This window comes from Chelonia mydas, chromosome 27, assembly GCF_015237465.2.
Source record: "Chelonia mydas isolate rCheMyd1 chromosome 27, rCheMyd1.pri.v2, whole genome shotgun sequence".
In the NCBI taxonomy this organism is placed as follows: Eukaryota; Metazoa; Chordata; order Testudines; family Cheloniidae; genus Chelonia; species Chelonia mydas.
In genome coordinates this window covers 13,743,187-13,766,350 of record NC_057860.1, presented here as the reverse complement: position 1 = coordinate 13,766,350, position 23,164 = coordinate 13,743,187, and the positions used below count along the sequence as shown (strand labels likewise).

Genomic DNA, 23,164 nt, shown 5'->3' with positions numbered 1-23,164 from the left:
ATAGTACCCTAACTTACATGAATGGGATGATGATAAATCCATACATACTTGGGAGGCACTTGGGTATTATGGGATGGGAGCCATATAAGTGCGTAATATAGATAGCTATTCCTACCAGTAAACAGGAGATGGTTTGAGGGGTATGGATTTGGAGGGATTGTCTTTCAGATCCCAGAGGAGAAGGACTTGGAGAATTAGGTGCTCACAACAGCAAGTAGTTTTTCAATAACCCTTTTTCCTCTAATATGGAATCCCTTTCTCTGTCTCATTCAGGCAACACGATATAGGAATTTAGCCTCTCCTTATACAGAGAGTTCCTGATTGCTCCTAAATCTCTGTGTTAGGGCTTCCAGATCCCTAGCACAATATCTCATGCTAGCAAATCTCAGCTGTTCACAGCTGACAAGTTCTGGCTGGGTGTAAATAGTTCTAACCATTTTGCAAAGAAGCCCCTCTCTTCTGAAGTGGCAGCTGATGCCCTCTCTGTCTTCTCTGACAGCACCAGTCTATATAAATGAGGATTCATCACAACTTCTCCCTTAATGAGCTAACTGGGAGGAGGGAGGAGGTGAGACAAAGCCCATTTACTACTAATGGTTGCTTGTAAATTGCGATCTATTAGGGAATGTGTGCCTTTGTGCACTTGAAGAGAAAAGCGTGCAATTATTAAGATGTCCTCTTGGGAAAACGTTACTGACCTTTTCTGTAGTATGCCAGTTCTGTGAATCCTTTTCTTGTTCCCACCTGTATATCATAGCAGTAGTGGTGTCTAAGCTCTCAGAGCAAATCAGAATGAATTACTATGCAGTTGAGAAATGAGAACAGCTCTTCTCACTTCAATTTCCCTGCTCAGTATAGATTCTTACACATTAGCAATGGAAAAGGTCTATTTGGTCACACCTAGTCCACCCCTTTGCAGCCAGCCAGTTGTTCCTCCAGTGCTATCAGCGGTCCAGTTTTACATTCTCTATTTCAGGAGTTCCCAGAGTTTTTCACATACACAACAAATATTAACAGATAAATTGTCCATGGACAACCCCACCCCATTCACCACTGCATGGACCATTTCCCCTTTCACTCACTGTCACAGAACATCCAGCTGGCATCTACAGCAATTACTTACATGGGAAAAGTAACGTTAGGAAAGTATTTAATGTATTTTGGCTTATTTCAATGCAGTTGTCAGCTGAACACAAGGAGGAGGGGAACCAGTTAACCAGCCAACTCTCCACAGACTACCAGCAAGAGCTCCTTGGGGATCAGCAGCGATCTACAGGCTATAGTTCGGGAACCCCTGCTCTGCTTCCACAGCCTAAGAATTCTCTTTGTTAGGAGTGTATTGGACCTAGCATCTGTCACAGTATTAGGAGCAGACCTGAATATTTATATCATGGTGTCTCAGACCTTTCCACTGAGAGGTTCATCACTATTTTCACTTTACTAAAGCATGACTCCATGTTTATTCATTCATTCACTTTGATCTTTGATATCTACGCCCCAGCATCTCACATGAAAAACATGCTTATTAAAGACAAAATAAAAATTAAAATAAAACAACAACATATAAAGAGCTTTCTGTTGCAATAAGCTGCATTACTTCTTCCCTGTATATAATTTAGGGCAGTGTTTTTCCTGGCTTCTTCTTGTAAAATTTTCATCATAAAGAAAAGCCAATGATTCATGAAACATCATTGCGAGTGTACATTTGGAACTAGCTGCTAAAGTGTAAATTAACTTCCTTGTTGTACTGGGATTTCTGGAGGGAAACTGCCTTTGGGAAATTATTCTTGGCATAAACAGCAAGACTAGTCAGCCCCAAGGGAAGGAGAAACACCCTACTGGTGACACCCACTGTAGAAGGTATAAATAGAGATCTGTGGGGATAGAAAATCTGCAGTCTGAATTCATATCAAGCTGTGCCTCTTGCTTTGGGCTTTGGGTTGGACTCTTAATCGCTGTCGCTATGAGCTGCAGCACCAAGCATACTGTTACTCTCTCTAGCAAAGGGAGGAGTAGTGGTGGTAGCTGTGTGGTTGGAAGTGGTGGTGGAGGAAGGACTTCTTCCATCTCTTCTGGAAGATATAGCTCCTATGGGATAGGCTCCGGTAGAGGCTTTTCGGCTAGGAGTTACAGTGGTGGAGCGAGTTGTGGAGCGGGACTGAGTGCTGGTAGCTTTTCTGGAGGTAGCTATGGAGGTGTCTTAGGAGCAGGTGTCCCAGGATACGGTTATGGAGGTTGTTCCAGCATTGGGTTCAGTGGTGGCAGCACCCGCTGTGGATATGCAGGTGGCTTTGGTGGTGCAGTCAGTGGTGGCTTTGGTGGTGGTGGTGTTTGTGGAGATGGCGTATTTTTCAACTGTGATGAAAAGCTGACCATGCAGAATCTTAATGACCGCCTGGCTTCTTACCTGAACCAGGTGCGATGCCTGGAGGAAGAAAATGCTGCCTTAGAGTGCAAAATCAGGGAATGGTATGCCCAGCATGGACACTCCGGTGTACCAAAGGACTACAGCTGCTACTATAAGGAAATAGAAGATCTTCAAAATCAGGTGACTTTTTTTTGGCTGCATTCCCCATTGTAAGAGCTTCCCTCTGAGTCTGTGTTCAGATCCTAGGGCAGTTGTGAGAGGCAATATTTCACTTTTGTAAAATGTTCTTTGCAGACATAAATTAAGGCAACTGCTTTTATGAACTACGAGTGAGGGTGTGAAAACTCATGAATCCATTTACAACTTGCCTTTTCTTGACCAGATTTGCACATAGAGAAAAAGGTTACATCTGCAGGGAACATTCTGGGCCTGGTCAGTACTCCTCATGAATGAAGTTTGTAAGAGGATGTTTTAAAATATTTATATTCAAAAGGGAGATGAGAAGAGAAATTCATTCATTAATCCACTGAGTTATCCTCATTATTACATTGCTTCGTGTCATCAGTTTTCCAGATTCTAGTTAAAATCTCATTTCTATTTCAACCAACTTTGAGCTCGTATACAGAAGTGAGGGTGGGGACGGGGAATATTCTCCTAAAGAACAATAAGAAAAAAAGGATACTTTGTCACCAATGGTTTTGAATGGGCAATTTAATTTTTTTTAAAAATATTTTCCAAGTGTATTCTGAAGAAGAGTTAGCCAGATAGGAAAAACAAAGGAGACAGAATCACAGGGTGCGGGAGAGAGATACCTGCCAAATGCTGAGCTGTAATGTAAGTCTTGCGATGAAAAAAATATAAACTCATAGTTACGAACCATAGACCAAGTTTGAAAATGTGAGGTTTGTTATAGCAGACACTAGGGAGCACTAATTATAATTGCAAAACTGTTAGCATTTTAACAGCGTGTTTTTACACATTCATTCATTTCACCTATTTCACTTCACACACTTGGACATTTCTCAAACATTTCTCCTTGGATCTGAAATTTTCTGTGCTTCCTATCTGTCTGAATTTGAATACTGGGAGAGTAAAAAGACTGAAATTTGCAATGTGGCACTGAATGTGACATAGTGAAGAGACTTCAGAGCTGAAAATCCCCTGGACCCTATTCTTTTCCAGATTGTTTGCGCTACCCTAGACAACAACAAGATCATTTTGAACATTGATAACAGCAGGATGGCAGCTGATGACTTCAGGCTGAAGTGAGTACCTCTCTGTACCAGACAAACCCTGTAATTCTCCTCTTGTTCCCTCACATCCTATTTACAAATTGACAAATGAAGAAATCCCCAACCAAGAATTACTGGAATTCCTGATTCATGACAGGTTGTGTTTTTGAGAGATTTTATTATTATTATTAATTATCTGTATTAGAGTACAGCTATGAAGCTCAGTCATGGCCCAGGACCCCATTGTGCTAGGCACTGTACAAACACAGAACAAAATGACACTCACCACCCTCAAAGAGCTGACAATCCCACTAGAAGACAAAAGACAACAATGGATACAGACAGACCAATAGGGGAGTACTTGGGAACAATGACACATAAGTGGCGATCTCCGATTTTGATATGTGCCTTTGGTCTTTGACTCTAGAGTTGCCAGAATAGGGGCATTTCTAGGACAGAGTGTTTGAGGCAACAAAGAGTTTGCTTGTGAGGTTTAATGGGCTAAAATATAGGGACAACAGATGTACATTGGCAAGAGTCCATTGAAGGCAATGGAGCTATGCAGATTTTTACCAACTGAGAGTCTGGCCCATGGATTTTTAAAAAAGAAAAGGGTTTTGATTATTTCCCAGGGGACGTGCAGAAAAATTAGTGTGTGACATCTTTGTAGTAGTTCCTTAATGGTGGGCTCAGCCAGGGGCTGACTTTTCTGTCTTTCTTGTCCATGGCTTAGGTATGAGACTGAGCTGGCCCTTCGCCAGAGTGTGGAGGCTGATATTAATGGCTTACGCCAAGTTCTGGACGAACTGACCCTGTGCAGGTCTGACCTGGAGTCGCAGCTTGAGTGCCTGAAGGAAGAGCTGTGTTGTCTGAAGAAGAACCATGAGGAGGTAGGAGCTCATTCCCGTATATAAAAAAAATTATTTTGTACATTACTTACTACAGCGGTGGGGACCTGATCCTGATTAAAACACCAGGGCACAACTGCAACTACGACCAAGAGAATATTAATAATAATCTGCATTATTATGAAATTACTCCTTTCACAAATCCCGTTGCCTATCATATTCATTCTAATTTGAAATATAAAGAGGGCGGATCCTGTGCCGGAGTAATTGTCACAAGCAGCCCAAGAGCTCAGGTCCAGCCATTTAAGGTTTGTGAACAATGTAGGACCTGAGTGTTAGGAACGAATGTCAAGCTTCTGGGAGCTCCTGGGCTCTGCAAAAGGGGAAGGGGAGAGAGCTACCTTAGAGACTAGAGATGAGTTGCAGAAATCTTCCAGCTGATTTGTCACGGGCCCATTACTTAATTTAACTCAAAACACTTCATAAACAATTAATTAGTATTAACAACATCCCTGTGATGCTAGTATTCTCTCTGTTGCGAAGCCAGGATATTTAAGGAATGGTTAAAAGAAGTGTCCTGCCCAAAATCACTTGGAAACTCAGTAGCAGATCCAGGAAGAGTAGGGCAGGAACTCTAAGCACTGAACCAAGCTCCCTTCTCTTGAAATGTAAATATGAAAGGAAAAAATATGAAGAGAGCCAACCTATTGTGACTAATCTAAGATAAAGAATGACTTCTTTGTCAAAAAGAGGCCAAGAGAACCTGTAACACTAGTCCAAACCCATTCAGGAAAATGAGTGACTTTCATTCATCAAAGTTAATTCTGTCACAATATGGATGCCACAAAAATGTCAGTGGAAATGCGCTGACTGGATTCGGTGTGTAGAAGAGCCACACACAAAAATGGCTCTTGTGAAATCATAAACTGTTAAAAAGCATAATGTAGAAACTATCACAGGAAATCGCCTCTTATGCAAGATCCAGTGACAAAAAGACCCAGGTGAAGATGAAGCATAAAACATGTCCTTTTTTGCTGCAAAAATAGTCAGGAATTCCTTAATTTGCTGTGATTAACCATCACACAAACCAATAAACACCCACTGTTTCTTTACCTCAGGAGTACTCACTGTAGAGCTTTGCTTGGAAATCAGCTGTGGTTTCCCCACCAGAGCTGGGTGTATACTGGAGAAGAAGCATCAGAGACAGTTGTTGTGACTGTCAGAAATGGGCCCCGGGACGTAGAGGCTCACTGACAGTGGCATGCTGCTCTCACTTGCCAGAGAACTCAACTCATGTTGTTTTTCTTTTCAAACAAGCTGATCTGGGTTATCTTTGCAGGAAATCAATTGTCTGAGAAACCAGTCCACTGGTGATGTCAGCGTGGAGGTCAATTCCTGTCCTGGCCCAGATCTGAAGAAAATCCTAGAGGAGATGAGATGCCAGTATGAAACAATGATTGCACAAAATCGCAAAGAGGTTGAAGATTGGTATGAATGCAAGGTAAATTCATCACAACTGTAACTCTCTCAAGCAAAAATACAGGAGCTATTTCTGAATCACACGTGCACGCCACGGGGAGAATTTATTCCTGTATCATATGTTCTAAACGTCATCAGCATAGATGTATAGTGACCAGGTGCAAAAGGGATGGAGGCCCTGTGTATACACAGTGTATGTGTCTCATGGAAGAACGGGGTTTGCTACATGTCATTATTGAGGTGTGTTGGTGGAACAGCGGGCGAGCCTGTCAGTTAGGACAGAAGAGAATTACTGGTGAAGTTGTGAGGGGTCTTAGCATTCGAATAGCAAGGGGAGTTGCAAGCAATAGATGAGATTGATTCCAGTGTGCAGAAAACTTGCCCAGCCCCTGCCTATCTTACATCTTTTGTTACCCACTCCTTTATACATTCACTAGATCCACCTGACAATTAAAAAAAATCCCTCTGAAGCTCTTTATTCTGGGTTTCTGGTTTTCAGATTGAGGAGGTGAATCGTGAGGTCATCACAAGCAGTCAGGAGGTTGAGTCGTGCAACAGCCAGGTCTCTGAACTTAGACGTCAGTTGCAGTGCCTGGAAATTGATCTGCAAGCCCACCTCAGCCAGGTATGTGATGTTGTCACCATTGATATCTCACCTGTGACACACTGACGTCTGGATTTCTGGACTGACGGGGACCAGCCTGGCCTGGCACTCTATGTAGCCGTGATGATATCACTGCCACACCCATTGTTAGCAACGATTTGCTTTTATTTTTGCGTTGAAATCCTCAACTTCCTGCATCGAAATGGGTTTAATTTAGTGCATGGCTAAAGTACAGGTGGGTCTTTTGCTTCATTTCTTAGAGAGACAATCTGGAAGCCTCTTTGGCTGAAACCGAAAGTCGCTACAACAGCCACCTGTGCCAGTTACAGCAACAGATCACCTGTGTGGAGCAGCAACTGGCTGACCTGCGAGCAGAAATTGAGTCCCAGAACCACGAGTACAAGGTTCTCCTGGATGTCAAATGTCGACTGGAGCAGGAGATTCACACTTACCGCTGCCTGCTGGAAGGAGGACAGCGTGACATTGTGTACGTAGACTACAGACACAGCGGGGCATAAAGCAAACACCTATGCTGTGATCTGTGCAACGTGTGAGATCTAAAATCACAGAGAGTGTGGGGATTCAGTTTAGATAGGTATCCAAAGCTTGATCCAAACCTCGTTCCCGCCTCGTGGGTCTGCAGAATGGAGAACTTCTAATGAGACGAGGTGCCTTCCAATACTGTATCTAATGATATAGCATCATCTCGTATTGTTGTGTACTTCCTGGTATGTGCTGGGCAACAACTACCATGAGGAGAGGATTAATTGCAATATTTTGCCATTTCTGCTCCAGACAGAAGCCGGGGGTGCAGAGGCAGCTGTGAAAATGAGAGAGAATTGTAACAAGACATTAACCTAAGTATTTCAAACCTGCATAAAAGACCCAGTCTGAGATTTTGCCAAAAGTCCAGGTCATTCCTTCTTTTATCCCAAGCATCTGGCATCTCCCCAACTTCACTTTGTTGTGAAACAAATGGTACAAATAATTAGGGAAAGATTTTCCTGATTTGGAAGCAAGGGAGTCAGCAGACCCTGTTTAAAAAGCCCATTGGCAATGGCAGCCTATGACTAATTCATCCTTTGTGGGCAAAGTTAGTGGGGAGAATGACTCGCCCTGTAGTGATGTACTTTCGCTTTTCTGCGTGGACAAAGTGGAGTGAGGGGGCTGGACAGGCGTGCTGGACAGGTCCTGGCTCTTTGCTGGACTGGTAGCGATTGAGGACAGGCAAAGTCACATGGCTTCACTGAACCTACAATGCCGTTGTAAGGTTGGTTTCTCGTTCATTCACCAAACATTCTTTCCTTGTCACAGTGGCTCGGATGGAGGGATTTGCGTAGGAGGTGGAATAGGAGGAGGAACAGTCACTAAAACGTCCCACTCCTACTCTTCATCTTCCCACTCTCTGCCCCATGTCACGTCTTGCCACCCCAGTGATCTAAAAGGTAAGAACTGACTTACCGTATAAGGGAAAATGTTTCTTTAGTCCTCTTCTTACCAATAGGGCAAGAGAAAAGCTGTCAAACCCACTCTCTGTTAGGTGGTTGTGAGGTGCTGTAGCTCACCTTTCAGGACCCTGTTGTAAGGCAACTGGAGAGTCTGGTAGGACATGGTGACACAACAGTGGTATGGTATGGGGAGTGTTATCAAGAAACAGGATCAAATGCAGTTGTGACTCTCTCACTATGAATTATGAATGGTGCAAGTGAGGGAGAAGAGAGCTAAAAGAGAGGGAGGAGGAAAGAGGGAAAAGAAAGGTAGCCTGAAGTGGAAGCAGTGAGAGAGAGGACTTGGAGAAAGAGGCTGGAAATGGAGGCTGGGTGTTTTGTAGGACGAAGGAGGTGGTAAAACGTCCTTAAAACAGAGAGACGGAACCAACGAGGTGTTGGTCGGGGATGGGAAAATGGATCCAAGGCCACAACCAGTATCTCCGGGAGGTGCATCCAGCCGTGGGGAGAGCACAACAATTTACATTTGCTTTCTAGGAAAAATAAAACACACTGGGGGCAGAGTGAGCTGGGTGTCTAGGGGATGGACTAGGCCAGGGGAAGGGCACAAGGAGCTTCCCTTGTGCATTCCCAGCACAGCGGCTCGCCCAACCTGTGGGGTTTGTATTCTTTTTTTGTATTCTAAACACAAACAATTTTGGGGAAGTTCTGGAGCTCATCTGAATTTATAGTCAGCAGGGTGTCTGTGTGCAGCCCCCACACTCGGGGTATATGTTAAATAGGCACATCTCAAAGCCTGATGCTGCAGGGAAGGTTTTACTTGCTTTCTAAGCAAAGTAATGGTTCTATTTATCCCTCTCCAGGGCACGGCAGAAAGATCTGTGACTAAGAAGAGAAACCGGCATCTTCCAGTGCAAGACCCACCCAGCAAAGACCCATCCATACACAAAGCGAGAGCTCAGCCAGCACATTCACTGTGCACCTCTGCAAAGAGCATGGAGAAGAGCTCTTCAGAATTACTCATCGCTGCTAATGCCAACACAAGTGTCCTAAGGGGCCCATCTGAGCTTTGGTCCACCTTCCTGCCTATCATGATACTTGCTTCTTCCAATCTGTGATGCTCTCTGTGTCTAATTACAATAATTACTTACTTGAGTTAATCTGTACCGTGGTTGGTAATTTACCTTCTGCTGAAAAAGTGTCTCCAATAAAACTTTGCTTCTGCCTGATGCAATCAAGAAACCTGTGTCTGGGAAATGGTTTCCTCTATCCAACTTTTCAGTGGTCTCTGGTACCGGGTTAACCACGAAGCCATGCGCTCAGATAGGTCTGTTAGACTGTGCCATCGTCCCCAAAGGGAAGTGGTGGAAGCCTCCTCACAATAAATTAAGGAGAACAATTCTGCTTTGTCCAGTGGGGCTGAGGGAATGCACTAGCGAACTTAGCACGTCTTTTCCAGCCCTAACTTCTAGGTCAGACACTGCCTGTTACTGTGTAAACTGCGATTGTTCACAGTCTATATGTACAGCCCATATGGGCAGGTTTATGTGAATTTGTGGGTTTCTTTCATAACACTATGCTAAATTTTAGGGTTGTTTTTTTTTTAAAAAAAGGTGAATTGAGCACAGCTGAAAGAATCTGGCTGACAGTTGTGGAGACTGAATGCCTCAGTATAATTCTGGAAGACAGGCCTTGTCACTTCTAGGCTGCCCCTTAAGAAATGGACTAAAGTAACCAATTCCCTTCAGACAGGTCACTGGGCTATTCCTTTGGTCACTACCAGCCTAAACTGAACTCATTTTAGTAATCTAAAGGTGAAAGGTTATGTAAGCCATTACCAACCCCCAAACAATCCAATCCCACTCTGAGCCACACACTGCGTCTGATGAAGTGAGCTGTAGCCCACGAAAACTTATGCTCAGATAAATTTGTTAGTCTCTAAGGTGCCATAAATACTCTTCTTTTTGTGGATACAAATTAACACGGCTGCTACTCTGAAACCTGACACGGGGTTTGGTTCTCAGTGGGTTTTTGAGAGTTTCTGTCAGAACCTGATCTTCTGTGTTTGTGCCCATGGGGACTCACTTAAACCAGACACGTTTTCTCAAATTCTAAGATTTTGTGAAACTACAGTTTCAGCCCAGAAGTGAGAATGCGCTCACGAAGCCATGCGCTCAGATAGGTCTGTTAGACTGTGCCATCGTCCCCAAAGGGAAGTAGTGGAAGCCCCACAACATGAATCATTTAAAACTGGTCTGGACAATAAACTAAGGAGAACAATCTGGCCTTGGCAAAAGAGCTGTGGAAATGGACTAGTTGATGTAGCAGGTGTCTTCCTCCCGTCGTGTCTATGGTTATGTATCAGACACTTCCTGTTACTATCTGAGCTAATATTCATTGGATATAGTCCCCTTGTGCAGCTAATGCATGAGGGTTTATGCTGGTTTCTCTGGTATGAGTATGCTAAATTTTAGTTGTAAGAAGAGAATTAAGAGCAGTTTGAAGTGTATGAATGACAGCTTTGGAGATCTGCAGAACAGGCAGCTCCCACACACTCACACTAACCACCAGCAATACATTGCAGTGACAAGCTCTGTGAGGGGTGAGATGAAATATTGTTCTTTATAAGCCATTGCATCTCTGAGATCACAACAAACAGGCCTATTTCTACAATGTCAACACCTTCTCACTAAGAAATGGACTGAAGCAACCAATTCCCTTTGTACAGGTCACCAAAGACTCACTGGACCACTCCTTTGGTCACTACCAGCCTAAACTGAACTCAGGTTAGTAACCTAAAGGTGAAAGGTTATGTAACCCACCCCCCCCAGCAATCCAGTCCCACTCTGAGACACACACTGGGTTTGGTTCTCAATGGGTTTGTGACAGTTTCTGTCAGAACCTGGTCATCTGTGTTTGTGCCCATGAGGACTCACTTGAACCAAACACGTTTTCTCAAATTCTAGGATTTTGTAAAACTATAGTTTCAACCCAGAAGTGAAGGTGGGACAGTGGCCATCTTGAAAATGTTCCTTTTATGGGTAGAAATTAGATGGGCAGAAAAGAGGCCGAGAGAGAAAAAGAATGTAACATTTAATATGAATGTTTATAGGTGTGGATCTATTTATCGTATGCATATTTTATATAAATACAATGGAAGCATTTAAAAAGTTAATACCAATTTTAGAGGTATTACTGGTTCCACCAATATTCCTTGTTTTAAATATTAGGAATGTCGCTAGAACTGTTAATACGTTTAAAACTTTTTAATGTATCTGCTGTACATACCTTTTGGAATGGTGGCAGAGAATGAGGGCAGAGGTGCAAGGAAGGTGCTGTGGGTACAACTGATGATGGTGAGGAGGGCAGAATGTAGTTAAGGCAGTGTTCCATGTGCCCACTTTGTGGCAAATAGGAGAGCCATGCTTCGAGCAAACACAGTATTGTGGAAGCATCCCCGGATCATGCATAGGTTGTTAGCGTTTTGCCAGCATAGTCCAAGAAAGAAACCAAAACCCAAAGCCATACCCCACCCCTCAACAAAAACAAAGCCAACACCCCCGTCTTGCCCTCCACAACAGCACCACCTACACACAGCATCCCAGAGCTGTACATTGCACACAGGAAGTCACAAATATCATCTGCAGTAGCAAGAACTTTGCTGGCCTTTATTTTAGTGCAGGGCCCTACAGATGTTTCAGTGACTGTACATATGGAGTAATATGTAAAGGCACAATGTAGTGATCATGCCACATGGAAGTGAATTTTACATACACAGAAGTGACAGATGCCAACGAGGCAGCTACACAAACATAAAAAGAAGTATGTGTGCATGAGTGTGCATGTGCATGAGACCTGGGAGACTACTCATATCCTGTGAGAATCAGGACCCCTGGCTGGGATACAAACTGGTGTCCTCTGAGGACAGTCGCTTTATGTTGGAACATGCCCACTATTGGGGAGCTGCATCAGTAACAGCAGTGTGGAGAACTGAAAGGGGGGAAAAAGACTAGTGCAAACAGAGCCCTTTGATATGCAGAGCTATCCAGACTACTAACCCTTATTTACAAGACCAAGATCCTTGTCTCCCCCAAAAGAACACACATACCATTCTTCCGACTTGTGTCTAAGTGGATAGGATGTAGTTATGTAGATGTCACATATCACTGATGTTCATGGATTATTCTAGTGTCTGCTGTACACTACTTGCTCATAGCTCTTTGACAAGCCAGGATACTGCTCCTGCTCAATGTTTTGCAAATTTTTAAAATGTGTTAATTATTTTGAGAATTATATTAGCTCACACAGTGTTTCAGCAATGCAGAAACACCTGGGCTTTTCCTCCTCTGACAAAGATAGGGAATAAAAAGGGGTAAACAGTGTGATGGCAAAGATTGCAGACAATATAAAATTACTCAAGATAGTTAAGTCCAAAGTAGACTGTGAAAAGTTACAAAGGGGTCTCAGAAAACTGGAGGACTGGGCAACAGAATGGCAGATGAAATTCAGTGTTGATAAATGCAAAGTAATGCACATTGGAAAACATAATCCCAAGTAGACATACAAAACGATGGGGTCTAAATTAGCTGTCAAGAAAGAGCTCTTGGAGTCATTGTTGATAGTTCTCTGAAAACATCTGCTCAATATGCAGCGGCAGCCAAAAAAGCTAACAATGTTCCTAACCATTAGGAAAGGGATAGATAATAAGACATTAAATATCATAATACCATTATATAAATCCATGGGATGCCCACACCTTGGATACTGCATGCAATTCTAGTTGCCCCATCTCAAAAAAGATATATTAGAAATGGAAAAGGTAGAGAGAAGGTCAATAAAAATTATTAGGGGCATGGAACAAGCTTCAGTATGAGGAGAGATTAAAAAGAATGGGACTGTTCAGCTTGGGAAAGAGACAGCTAAGGGGGATCTGACGGAGGTCTATAAAATCATGACTGGGGCAGAAAGAGTGAATAAGGACGTGTTGTTTACTCCTTGTCATAAAAACAAGAACCAGAGGTCACCCAAAGAAACTAACAGGCAGAAGGTTTAAAACAAACAAAAAGAAGCATTTCTTCACACAACGCACAGTCAACCTGTGGAACTTGTTGCCAGAGGATGTTGTGAAGGCCAAAAATATAACTGGGTTAAAAAAAGAATTAGATACATTCATGGAGGATAGATCCATCAATGGCCATTAGCCAAGATGGTCAGGGATGCAACCCCATGCTCTGGGTGTTCTAAGTCTCTGGCTGCCAGATGCTGGGACTAGATAACAGGGGATGGATCACGTGACAGTTGCCTGTGTTCATTCCCTTGGAAACATTTGGCATTGGCTACTGTTGGAAGACAGGATATTAGGCTAAATGGACCATTGATCTAACCCAGTATGGCCACTCTTATGTTCTTATGGATGTGAAAAAAATCAAAATGTGAGCGTGGGGGGAAGGGGAGAGATGAGAAGTCCGGAGACAAAGAAACATTCTAATGAAAACACAAATTCAGGGAACCCATTTGTGCTTGCCCAATTTTGGTGGGGGCAGGGGTTCTTCTACCCCTAATACAGAAAACTCACTTCTCTTTAGCTAAAAAAAATAATTTTAAAAATAGACTGAGTCACCTGAGAAAAAACCATGGGTTTAAACCAGAGGAATAAAAGGTTCGTTCAATCCAACCAGTTTTGTGAGCACCCTCGTGAACTATAGTTTCCATGGATGGTGAATGCTTGGCCACAAGGTTCCACCATCCCTACTCTTGGCTTTAGTAAATCTGAGTGCCAGTCCAGTTCAGACTTTCTGAGATCCTGAATATCCTGAGCAGGACTTTGCAAAGATGTAAAAATCAGCCTAGGTTCAGCCTAATGGACAATACATAAATAGAATGATTTTGCTAAATCCGAGCAGAAATATGGCTGCAGTTGCTAAAATCAAGTCTAGAAAACCTGCTTTATAGTGAGAGACTCAAGAAGCTCTATCTATTTTATTTATCAAGAAAGAAAGTTAAGAGGTGACTTGATCATGGTCTATAAATACACTGGGAGAAGATTTTGGATAGATTTCTGATTTTCTTTAATCTAGCAGACAGAAACACAACATCCAGAGACTGAAGCTAAAGCTAGACAAATGCAGGCTGGAAACAAGGTACATTTTTAACAGTGAGGGTAATTAGCCATTAGAACAACTTATCTAGGGGTGCAACAGAGTGTTCATCACTTGAAGTCTTTAAATCAAGACTGGATGTCTTCCTAAAAGACATGCTTTAGCTTAACAATGAGTTCTGGGCTCAATGCAGGAATCACTGGTGAAATTCTCTAGCCTGTGTTATGTGCGAGGTCAGACTAGGTGGTAAGAATGGTCTCTTCTGGCAAAACTTTTTGTCCACAATGGGGTTTTTTTAAAATAAAAATATGAATTCATATCAATTTTGCCTAATTGTTCTGGCTGGGGAAAAAAAAGAGTTGAAATATTTTAGAAAAAAACAAGTTTCATTTTGATATTTCCAAAATGAAACATTTCTATTTTTGAATTCAGAATGACATTTTGTTAAAAAATTTACTTCACTTTTATTTTTAAAAATTAAAAAAGCTCAAAAATGAAAGGAAATATTTTGTTGAACATTTTCTGTTTTACCCAAAATGAATTATCATTTGATTTTTTTCCCACCAAAAATTTCAAAAAAGTTTCATTTCTGGTCAAGTTGAAATAATTTTTTTCTCATTTTTCAGTACCACCAGTGAATTGAAAATCAATTATTTCCACATCCCTATGAATAAACATGAAAAGCAATTAGACACCAAAGTAATATTTTACACAACTGGCAATTTACGGCACCAACTACACTCACTTAAATCAATATTTGAAAAAAATCAGTCTTTTAGAAATCTTAGTTAACTATCGTAACATCTGGCCTGATCTCCACTCTGTCACGCTGGTCTTACAGCAGTTTAATTCCATGGACTTCAATCAATTTACACAGGCATAAAACTGGTGAAACAAAGTGCAGAATTTGGTCTTTCATTTCTATGTCTTAATTTAAAAAGTGTAGGTGCACAGGAATGGTGAGCACATCCTGGAAAAGTTTTCTGAGACACTCTCCCTATCAGCTTTCTGCACAGGGAAGGGAATATGCAAGTACTGCAAGGTTTGGTACAATATGTTGGGGTGGGCTGTTTCTCATCGACAATCACCCATAAAAAGAAAATCATTCAGAGTCAAGTGCCCTGTCACTCTGATCATACAAAATCCAGATGGAAACAGAAATTACTGTTAACAAACACAAGAGAAAAAAGAAAAGGAGGACTTGTGGCACCTTAGAGACTAACCAATTTATTTGAGCATAAGCTTTCGTGAGCTACAGCTCACTTCATCGGATGCATTCAGTGGAAAATACAGTGAGGAGATTTATATACACACAGATCTTGAAAAAATGGGTGTTATCATACACACTGTAAGGAGTGTGGATCACTTAAGATGAGCTATTACCAGCAGGAGAGCAAGGGGGAAGGGGGGAAAGAAAACCTTTTCTGGTGATAATCAAGGTGGGCCATCACAATCAAGGAGATCACTCTCCTTACAGTGTGTATGATAACACCCATTTTCTCATGATCTGTGTGTATATAAATCTCCTCACTGTATTTTCCACTGAATGCATCCGATGAAGTGAGCTGTAGCTCACGAAAGCTTATGCTCAAATAAATTGGTTAGTCTCTAAGGTGCCACAAGTCCTCCTTTTCTTTTTGCAGATACAGACTAACACAGCTGCTACTCTGAAACACAAGAGAGCCACCTACAGGGAGAAAATAGGAGACGTTTGAGGACAGCCAGGTTTTAGCATATACAGCATGTTTCAAAGCATGTCTCTTAGTCCCACAGTCACATAGAACAGTGTGTGGGAATCCTCTGCTTAGAAATTAAGCATTACTTATAATGCAGAAACAGATAAACTCTCCCTAGAGGAACAAAGAAATCATCCCATTTGGAAGAGAGCAGTGATCTCTTTGGTCCGGTATCCAGTCTCTGGCAGTGGCAAGTGCTGGATGATTCAGAGGAAAGTGTAAAACTTTTCTAGTATGTCATTAACACCATAAATTGGGAGGGATTGTCTTTCTGACCCCAGCTGGGGATCATTTTGTGCCCTGCAACAACAGGGTAGACAGAGGACCTGGGGAGGGATAATACTTTGGCTCTGACACACCAACAGAGGAAGCAAGACCCACCTCTGGTATATAGGGAGCCAAGAGAAGTCAGGAAGTTAAAAGAATCCAGAGAATACAAACTTATCTGGCAGGGGTGAAATACTCTTCAAATGGACAGAAAAGTCTCAGTTCTTGCCAAACAAGAATGTTTCCCAGTTTTTGCCAGAAGAAATAAGCTTCCTTAGATCAACAGGCAAAGCAGTGTGCCAGGATGACGACCTCTAGTGCTTAGCGACTAGAAAATATCAAACAAAGGAAGAGACATCTTCTAATACCACTATTCACAGGGAGCTTTCTAATTCAAGTGTGAGGAAGGGGCAGAAGATACGGTTGACGAGATACCTGCCTCTTTAAGCATTATACAGCATTTGGCAATTCGTAATTCTGAGACCATCTATTTATTTTCCTCTGTTCTTATATTAGTACCCATTCTCTACAGTATTTGAGCGCTGCTCAGTGCCCACCACTAGTCTGAGTAACAAAGCATGAAAAAATGTGGGAGTATTTTAAAGTCCTGGCTCTGGCTGCTTGATTAGTAAAACTGTTATACTGCCCTGGTGTTCAACTCCCCAAACACTGACAGCTGTGCACAATACTAAAGAGAGAAAGAGAGCCTGAGAATGCTGGGTTAAAGAACTGGAGAATATTTTAATAAGGGTAGTAAAATGTTATAGCAAGTTTTTTTAAATAGTCCCAAGGGGGGTAGTGTTTTGATATATAATATAATATAATAAATTAATATAATATAAACTGCAATAGTTTTCCAGAACCTCATTGTACTAGAGGTTCTATTCCAACACATATGGAAACACAATCCCTGCCCTCTAATGACACAAAGTATGATTCTCCATGGTCCTGCACCTTATGTCATTACTTATACCTGTGCAAAAGGGTTGTCTAATGCTACCACTGACACAGGTGAGTGGTGAATTCTGATCTGGAAGCACCTTACATCATTGGATTCAATTTATGCAGGTGTAAATGACAGCACAAGATTGAAGGTACTGTTTTGTTGTTCCCATCTTGTCCTCTAGAGGGCACTGTGTTGTTAATGACGCATTGTGTACGTTGTTTCTTCACATAGGCAATAAAGTTATATTTTAAACTCCAGTTTTCAGGTGTGTTTGTTTTGCTAATTCTGGGAATTAAAAATCTTGGCTGTTTAACAGAAATATGCTGTAAAGCAGATGAGGCCCTATCGGTGGAATGTGATAAAACATAATCCTGTGGAAATCGTGTCAACTGAAAATGAGGAAACTGACTAAGAAGATAAGATTCCAACTGCCTATCTTGGCTGCCCGTTGCCCCAGCCCAGTTGCCCATCTTAAACAGTCAGGTCCATGAGAACTTTGAGATGAGCCTGACTTTGCCTAGGTTACTTTCTTGGGAGATGGTGTAAATTTATTTCCCACCTTCTCTGGGATTCCTGACCACATTCGCCTGTGTATGACTGACGGAATTATTACCTGCTGCTCTGGAGGTTGTGGTAGCGATTACAACCAACTGCCAGCAGCCAGAGACCAGATGAAGTTGGACAGGCCTGCTGGATTTATAGATACATAAATCAGTGCATTGTCAGAATGACTTTGGCATCTTTTACCTATTAGAGATTGTGGCATATGTTTAGGAATAAGCCCAGTGTATTCCTGGCTGTACCAGCTAGGCTGTGTCTACATTGAGCAATTCATTTAATTCTCCAGCTCTTGCACTAGCACTGGTATAGTTCCCCCCCCTCTCTTGAGCAAATTATTGGACTTATTTATTATTTGTGTTACTGTAGGACCTAGGAACCCTGGTGATGGATCATGCCATGACTCCACTGAGCTCGGTGCTGTACAAACAAAAAACAAAGAGATGGTACCTGCCCCAAAGAGCTGGAGTGCTCGGGGAGCAAAACTCTTTCCCAATGTTTGTTGCTACAGCTGGATTCTGGCAGATATGACTACTGAATACATCTGCCCACTCATAATCATCAACTCTCTGTTTGGTCGATGCATCTTCAAGAGGCTGCTCTGTAGCATTTTGTGAATACTAGTGTATACTAGATTACGTAACAAATTAGGAAACAGATTAAGTATGCTGCATGGAACAATGGTTTATTAGTCTAAAGGGCAAATATTTGGTTAGGATAGTGTATTCTTGTCTTCACCTACCAGGGGGCAGCAGACTGCCCATGAAGGATGAAGTGCAAAGCAATTTTTCACTGATGGGTGCAGGATGAATGTTCTATGTGATCTTCATCTTCTGAAACCAGTGAGCATAGTGAGTGACTGCCTCCAATGGGGTGTGGGTCAGATGCAATGGGCACACAATCTTTCCTTGGAATTTGTACTTTGTAACTTCAAAATATGCATCTAGGGAATCTAAATATAATAAATTGTATATGTAAGTTGGTGTATCAGCGGTTATATATTATAAACACAGCAGAATTTTGCTGGTCTCTTAAAATATATTGTTTTAAGATATTAAACAATTAACTTGATATTGTTTTAAATGCACAGAGAGAGAGAGAGAGAGAGAGAGAGAGAGAGAGAGAGAGAGAGAGAGAGAGAATAGTACCTTATTTTGCTATTAAATAATCCTAAAACCACCTGCTGTTGAAGTCCCTCTATGGGAGTAAGGGTATATGATCTTTGAACCAGCTGCACTTGCAGTATTCTCAATTTATTTCAAGGTCAGAACTAGAGCTGCTTGGGCATTTTTCAACAAAATGTGGTTTCATGGTAAAATACTGATTCATTGAAACAAACTTTTCATGGGAAAGGGTCAGTTTTGATTAATTTCTGGACTCAAAACATTTTTGAAAAAAAGTTTTCAGAATGTCAAAATATCCTGTTTTGACCTTTTCAAAATGAAAAAATAAATCTGGTTTTCCAGTTGAAAATGACTTTTTGTTTAAACTAATTAGAAGTAAAAATGGTTGAAATTGAAACAAAACATTTCAATGTTATTAAAACAAAACTTTTCCATTGACCCAAACCAACATTTTGTTTGAATTTTCAGTCTGCAAAAATTTTCAAGATTTTGACCTTTTGTGCCAATTTGGGATGAGGGAACTTTTTGAAATCTCAATTTTTTTCACAGGTCGGACAAACCATTTCCTGCCCAGCTCTTAGCTCTTTGTTGCTGGTGGAATGAGAAATAGCACAGGTCCTAAGAGGGAAAAAAGTATCATATCTTCAGCCCCTTATGTGCTTGAAGAACCATACTGTATCTTTATCACAGAGAAATGCTTTTAATTCCCTGGTGATTACAAGATACTAATAAAATTACATGGTTTTACTAAATAATAGGAGCTGGATTATAATGTGTAATTATGGTGATGAATCACACCCTTCAAGCTGATGAGCCACGGATCTTTTAACCTATACCATACCCTAACCTGCCTACTTGTCTGTCTGTCCTTCCTTTGGAAGATCCCCAGAACCAGAACTCTCCTTCTTGAATGATTAGAAAGGACCTAGCACACAGTGCTAAATAAGTAATAAAAATGTGGTGTGAGATATTTTATTCCCCCTCTAAGCAAAATTATGGTTTCTGCTGTCTCTCAGTAGGTTTTTCAAGACAGTGAATCCAGCATCTCTCAGTGCAAGCCCCTTCAAGCAGAACCATCCACAAAGTGAAAGTGTGCCCAGCACAGTCAATGCACACCTTTGCAAAGAGCAAGGAGAAATACTTCTTCCAGTTACTTAACACTGCTGATAATACCTATCCAAAGAGGCCCATCAGAGCTGATCAAATGGCCATCTTCAATCCTATCATGCCACCTGCTTCTTTCATCTTTATCTCTTTGTGTGCCAATCACTGTTACTTGAGTTAATCTTTACCATAGTTGGTAATCTACCTTCTGAATAAAAATGTCTCTAATAAAACTTTACTTCTGTCTGATGCAACCAGAAACCTGTGTCCAGGAATTTCTTAATTCCCTTTAAAAAACTTTTTGTTGGAATCTAATTCAGGTGCAAATACTAAGCCATATATGCAGAATGTACAGTGATGGGTCAATAAGACTATTAAACACTCTCCCAGGTTTAGTGGTGGAAGTCCCATCATATGCACCATTTAAAACAGACTGGGCAAAACCCTGAAGAACATAGTACCAAGAAAAATTCTGTGAGGGTGCCTGGGGTGGGAAAGATGGCCAAAGTATTACAGCGCACAAGAGACTAAACTACTATGTATCACAGGCAAGGAAGGACCAAGGTGCACCAGTGCCCAAGGCTCCTGAAACGGCAGGGAATTGATTAAGCAAGATGGACCCAGATGATCCTGGAAAGCAACCTGTTCCTCCTTTCTAACATAGATGTATGCATATGTGTATCTGAGCCCCTCCAATAAAGAAGATTGGTTAGGACTGTTCACATTTAGCACTGTTCTGAGGAAAGAGGGGTTGCTGAGAAAAAATGCCCCGTGCCAGTTCCAGAGTCAGTCTGCCTGCAGCTCACACTGGAAGATAGATTTGCCTGGGAGGAGGGGGCAGCAGGAGCATGCTGAGGAACAGAGGTTAAATCTTGTTTTTTCAAGTTTATCCATTACCTCCCTCATCCAGGCTGCAGGCCAAAGGGAGTTCAAATCCTGGGATTGGGGGTGGGAGAGTTCCTTCTGACTGATCCCCAATCTTTGTGTGTTGACGACCTAGCCCTCCACTTTGATGGAATAAAAAGGATAACGTCTGGTCATGGTTTTCTAATGTACTTCTCTGTGAGAAACTAAACTGTACATGGGGCTCCACATGAAAATCATTCAAATTTCAGCTGGTGCAGAATACACATAATGGTATCTCTCACAGGGAGGCTATGACACTTCTGTCCTTGTAGTCAGCACAGTTCTCAGCCCTTGATACTGTGGGGGTGGTAGCTAAATAAAAAGCTAAAATCAAATTGAAAGTGATTTTAATCAGTAAAGTCTTTAATGATTTTGGCTCTTAGCCACCTGAAACTGCTTCTGTCCATGTGTTATTCCCTGATTTTGACAGCAAACAAGACACTTGGACTACTAAACTCCAGATTTCAGGTCAGGGGCCAGGGAAATTCCAGATGAAGGGGCCTTATCTTGAATTCATACCCCATGCTGGTCCAACCAATTCTGAGTTGTTAATCTCCATCTCCAGGATACATTGTCCAACTCACCGATTTACAGGGCTTTTCTTCAGGGTGATTCATTGAGGCCTATAAAATGGATGGATCTTTAACTGACCCTAGGTTTATTAATGACTGTATTGTTAATTTAGTGTGTTTTGTATGTGTGCTTAGAGTGAGGTGAAAAGGGTGCTTTTTACAAATCCAAATCATCTAATTAATGAATGAAAGTCCAAGTCCTCATCTGAACTAATCATAGTTTCCCTTGAGATATTTTCTTCCAAAATGTATTAATTGGGGAACAGAGAGAATAACCAAAAGATTGTTCATTGTGTTTGGAGGTTTCCATGTTTTTTGTTTTTGTAGTAGCCTATCTGCTGTAAATGGAAAATATAGGTTTAATAGCTGCAGGGTGATTCTGGGATGCATTTTAGAAAAATCCTAGCCAGAGTCGTCTTGATAGTTAAAGATTCCCAACCAGGGTCACGCAGCAGCTTTTAGAGCAGCAGCTTTTGACAGCACAAGTGTGAGAGGTCCAGAGAGAAACAGCTGGAGCATGGTTGTAGCAGTTGCTTCTCCTTACTTAGACACAGGCAGGCGGACTCTCTCAGTCCTAGCTCAGGCTTTTATCAAACGTGGCCATTTTCCTTTTCTCCCATCAGTCCCTGTTCTGCTCACAAGAACCCCTACCCCTGCCCAACATCAGTGAAAAACCAGATGTGACAGAGGTGGAAGATCTTTTTGTGAAGATCCTTCTCTGTGAAGTCTCATATTTGTATAGACAATTACAGACCTGGCTGATGTTGCTGAGTCTGCTAACCACATGCTACAGGCTCCATGTGTCCCTCCATCCTCCCTTTCCAGTTTTCCAATTTTCACCAAAATCAATAGGATTCTGCCCATTGGTGCCTAGAACATTCCCTGAAATTTTAGAATTGAGCAGATGTGGCATTCAAAAATTATTATGTTCCATCCAAACAGAGAAATGCCATCAAGCTAGGCGTAGGCTATTATTATGCTGACAACACCTATCACTAAATCCTTCAGCAGTCCCACCCTTGAGTCTATCTTCACCACTCTCAAATATCAACACCTGGCTCTTTCATAACTTTTTTCAATTGACTTGTTGACAAATGAATTTCTCTCAAGCTCTCTCAATTCTGGCCTCTCTTTTGCCTCTAATGTCTATAATCTTGGAAAAAGAAAAGGAGTACTTGTGGCACCTTAGAGACTAACAAATTTATTTGAGCATAAGCTTTTGTGAGCTACAAAGCTTATGCTCAAATAAATTTGTTAGTCTCTAAGGTGCCACAAGTACTCCTTTTCTTTTTGCGAATACAGACTAACACGGCTGCTACTCTGAAACCTATAATCTTAGAGGCATCCTTGCCCCATAGCTTTTCTTTGAACCTCATATTGTTAAAATCTGCAATTCCATCTACTATAACCCACACCTGGATCTATTACTTTCATGCATTCTCCATTCCTTCTTTGATTACTCCAATTCCCTCCTCTTTAGACTCTCTGGTACTCATAGACAAACTCCAGTCTGTTCAGAATGGGGTAGCACACCCAGTGAGGGAGCATTGTTTAGAGCCCTGTTTCTCAATCGGTGGGTTGCAAACCCCAGATTGATCTAAAAGGCAAAAGGGGGTTGTGAGGTGTTGAAAATTTAATTATGATTCTAAAGCAAAGAAAATAAAAATTCCAGAATAACTTTAGGGTGGCCACAACCTTTAAAGTTTGTGATGTCAAATGTATAAATAGCTCCACCCCTTTCAAGTTCACACATGTAATCCTCTCCCACTATCTTTCTCCCTTACTTCCTATGCACCTTCAAGGTCAAGTATTCTCTGTGAACCTCTCAAACCACGTGCACCATGTGCGCGCACACACACACACACCCCAATTAT

The 23,164-nt window shown here is 41.7% G+C and overlaps 1 protein-coding gene across 1 annotated transcript; it reads left to right on the top strand.

Annotated features, from left to right (window-relative positions):
• The first annotated feature begins 1,898 nt into the window (after window positions 1-1,898).
• LOC102932837 (keratin, type I cytoskeletal 19) lies at window positions 1,899-9,217 on the top strand. Its single transcript, XM_037886879.2, has 8 exons — window positions 1,899-2,548; window positions 3,551-3,633; window positions 4,334-4,490; window positions 5,788-5,949; window positions 6,427-6,552; window positions 6,792-7,018; window positions 7,846-7,976; window positions 8,843-9,217. The coding sequence occupies exons 1-8, from the start codon at window positions 1,964-1,966 to the stop codon at window positions 8,866-8,868; spliced, it is 1,497 nt and encodes a 498-aa protein (XP_037742807.1). The 5' UTR covers window positions 1,899-1,963; the 3' UTR covers window positions 8,869-9,217.
• Window positions 9,218-23,164: the final 13,947 nt, after the last annotated feature.

Bases quoted from the DNA above. Each gene is read 5' to 3' on its own strand.
- LOC102932837 (XM_037886879.2), top strand. From the start codon at position 1,964: ATGAGCTGCAGCACCAAGCATACTGTTACTCTCTCTAGCAAAGGGAGG. The intron at 5,950-6,426 runs GTAAATTCATCA...TCTGGTTTTCAG, and splicing joins AAGATTGGTATGAATGCAAG to ATTGAGGAGGTGAATCGTGA. The intron at 6,553-6,791 runs GTATGTGATGTT...TTCATTTCTTAG, and splicing joins TGCAAGCCCACCTCAGCCAG to AGAGACAATCTGGAAGCCTC.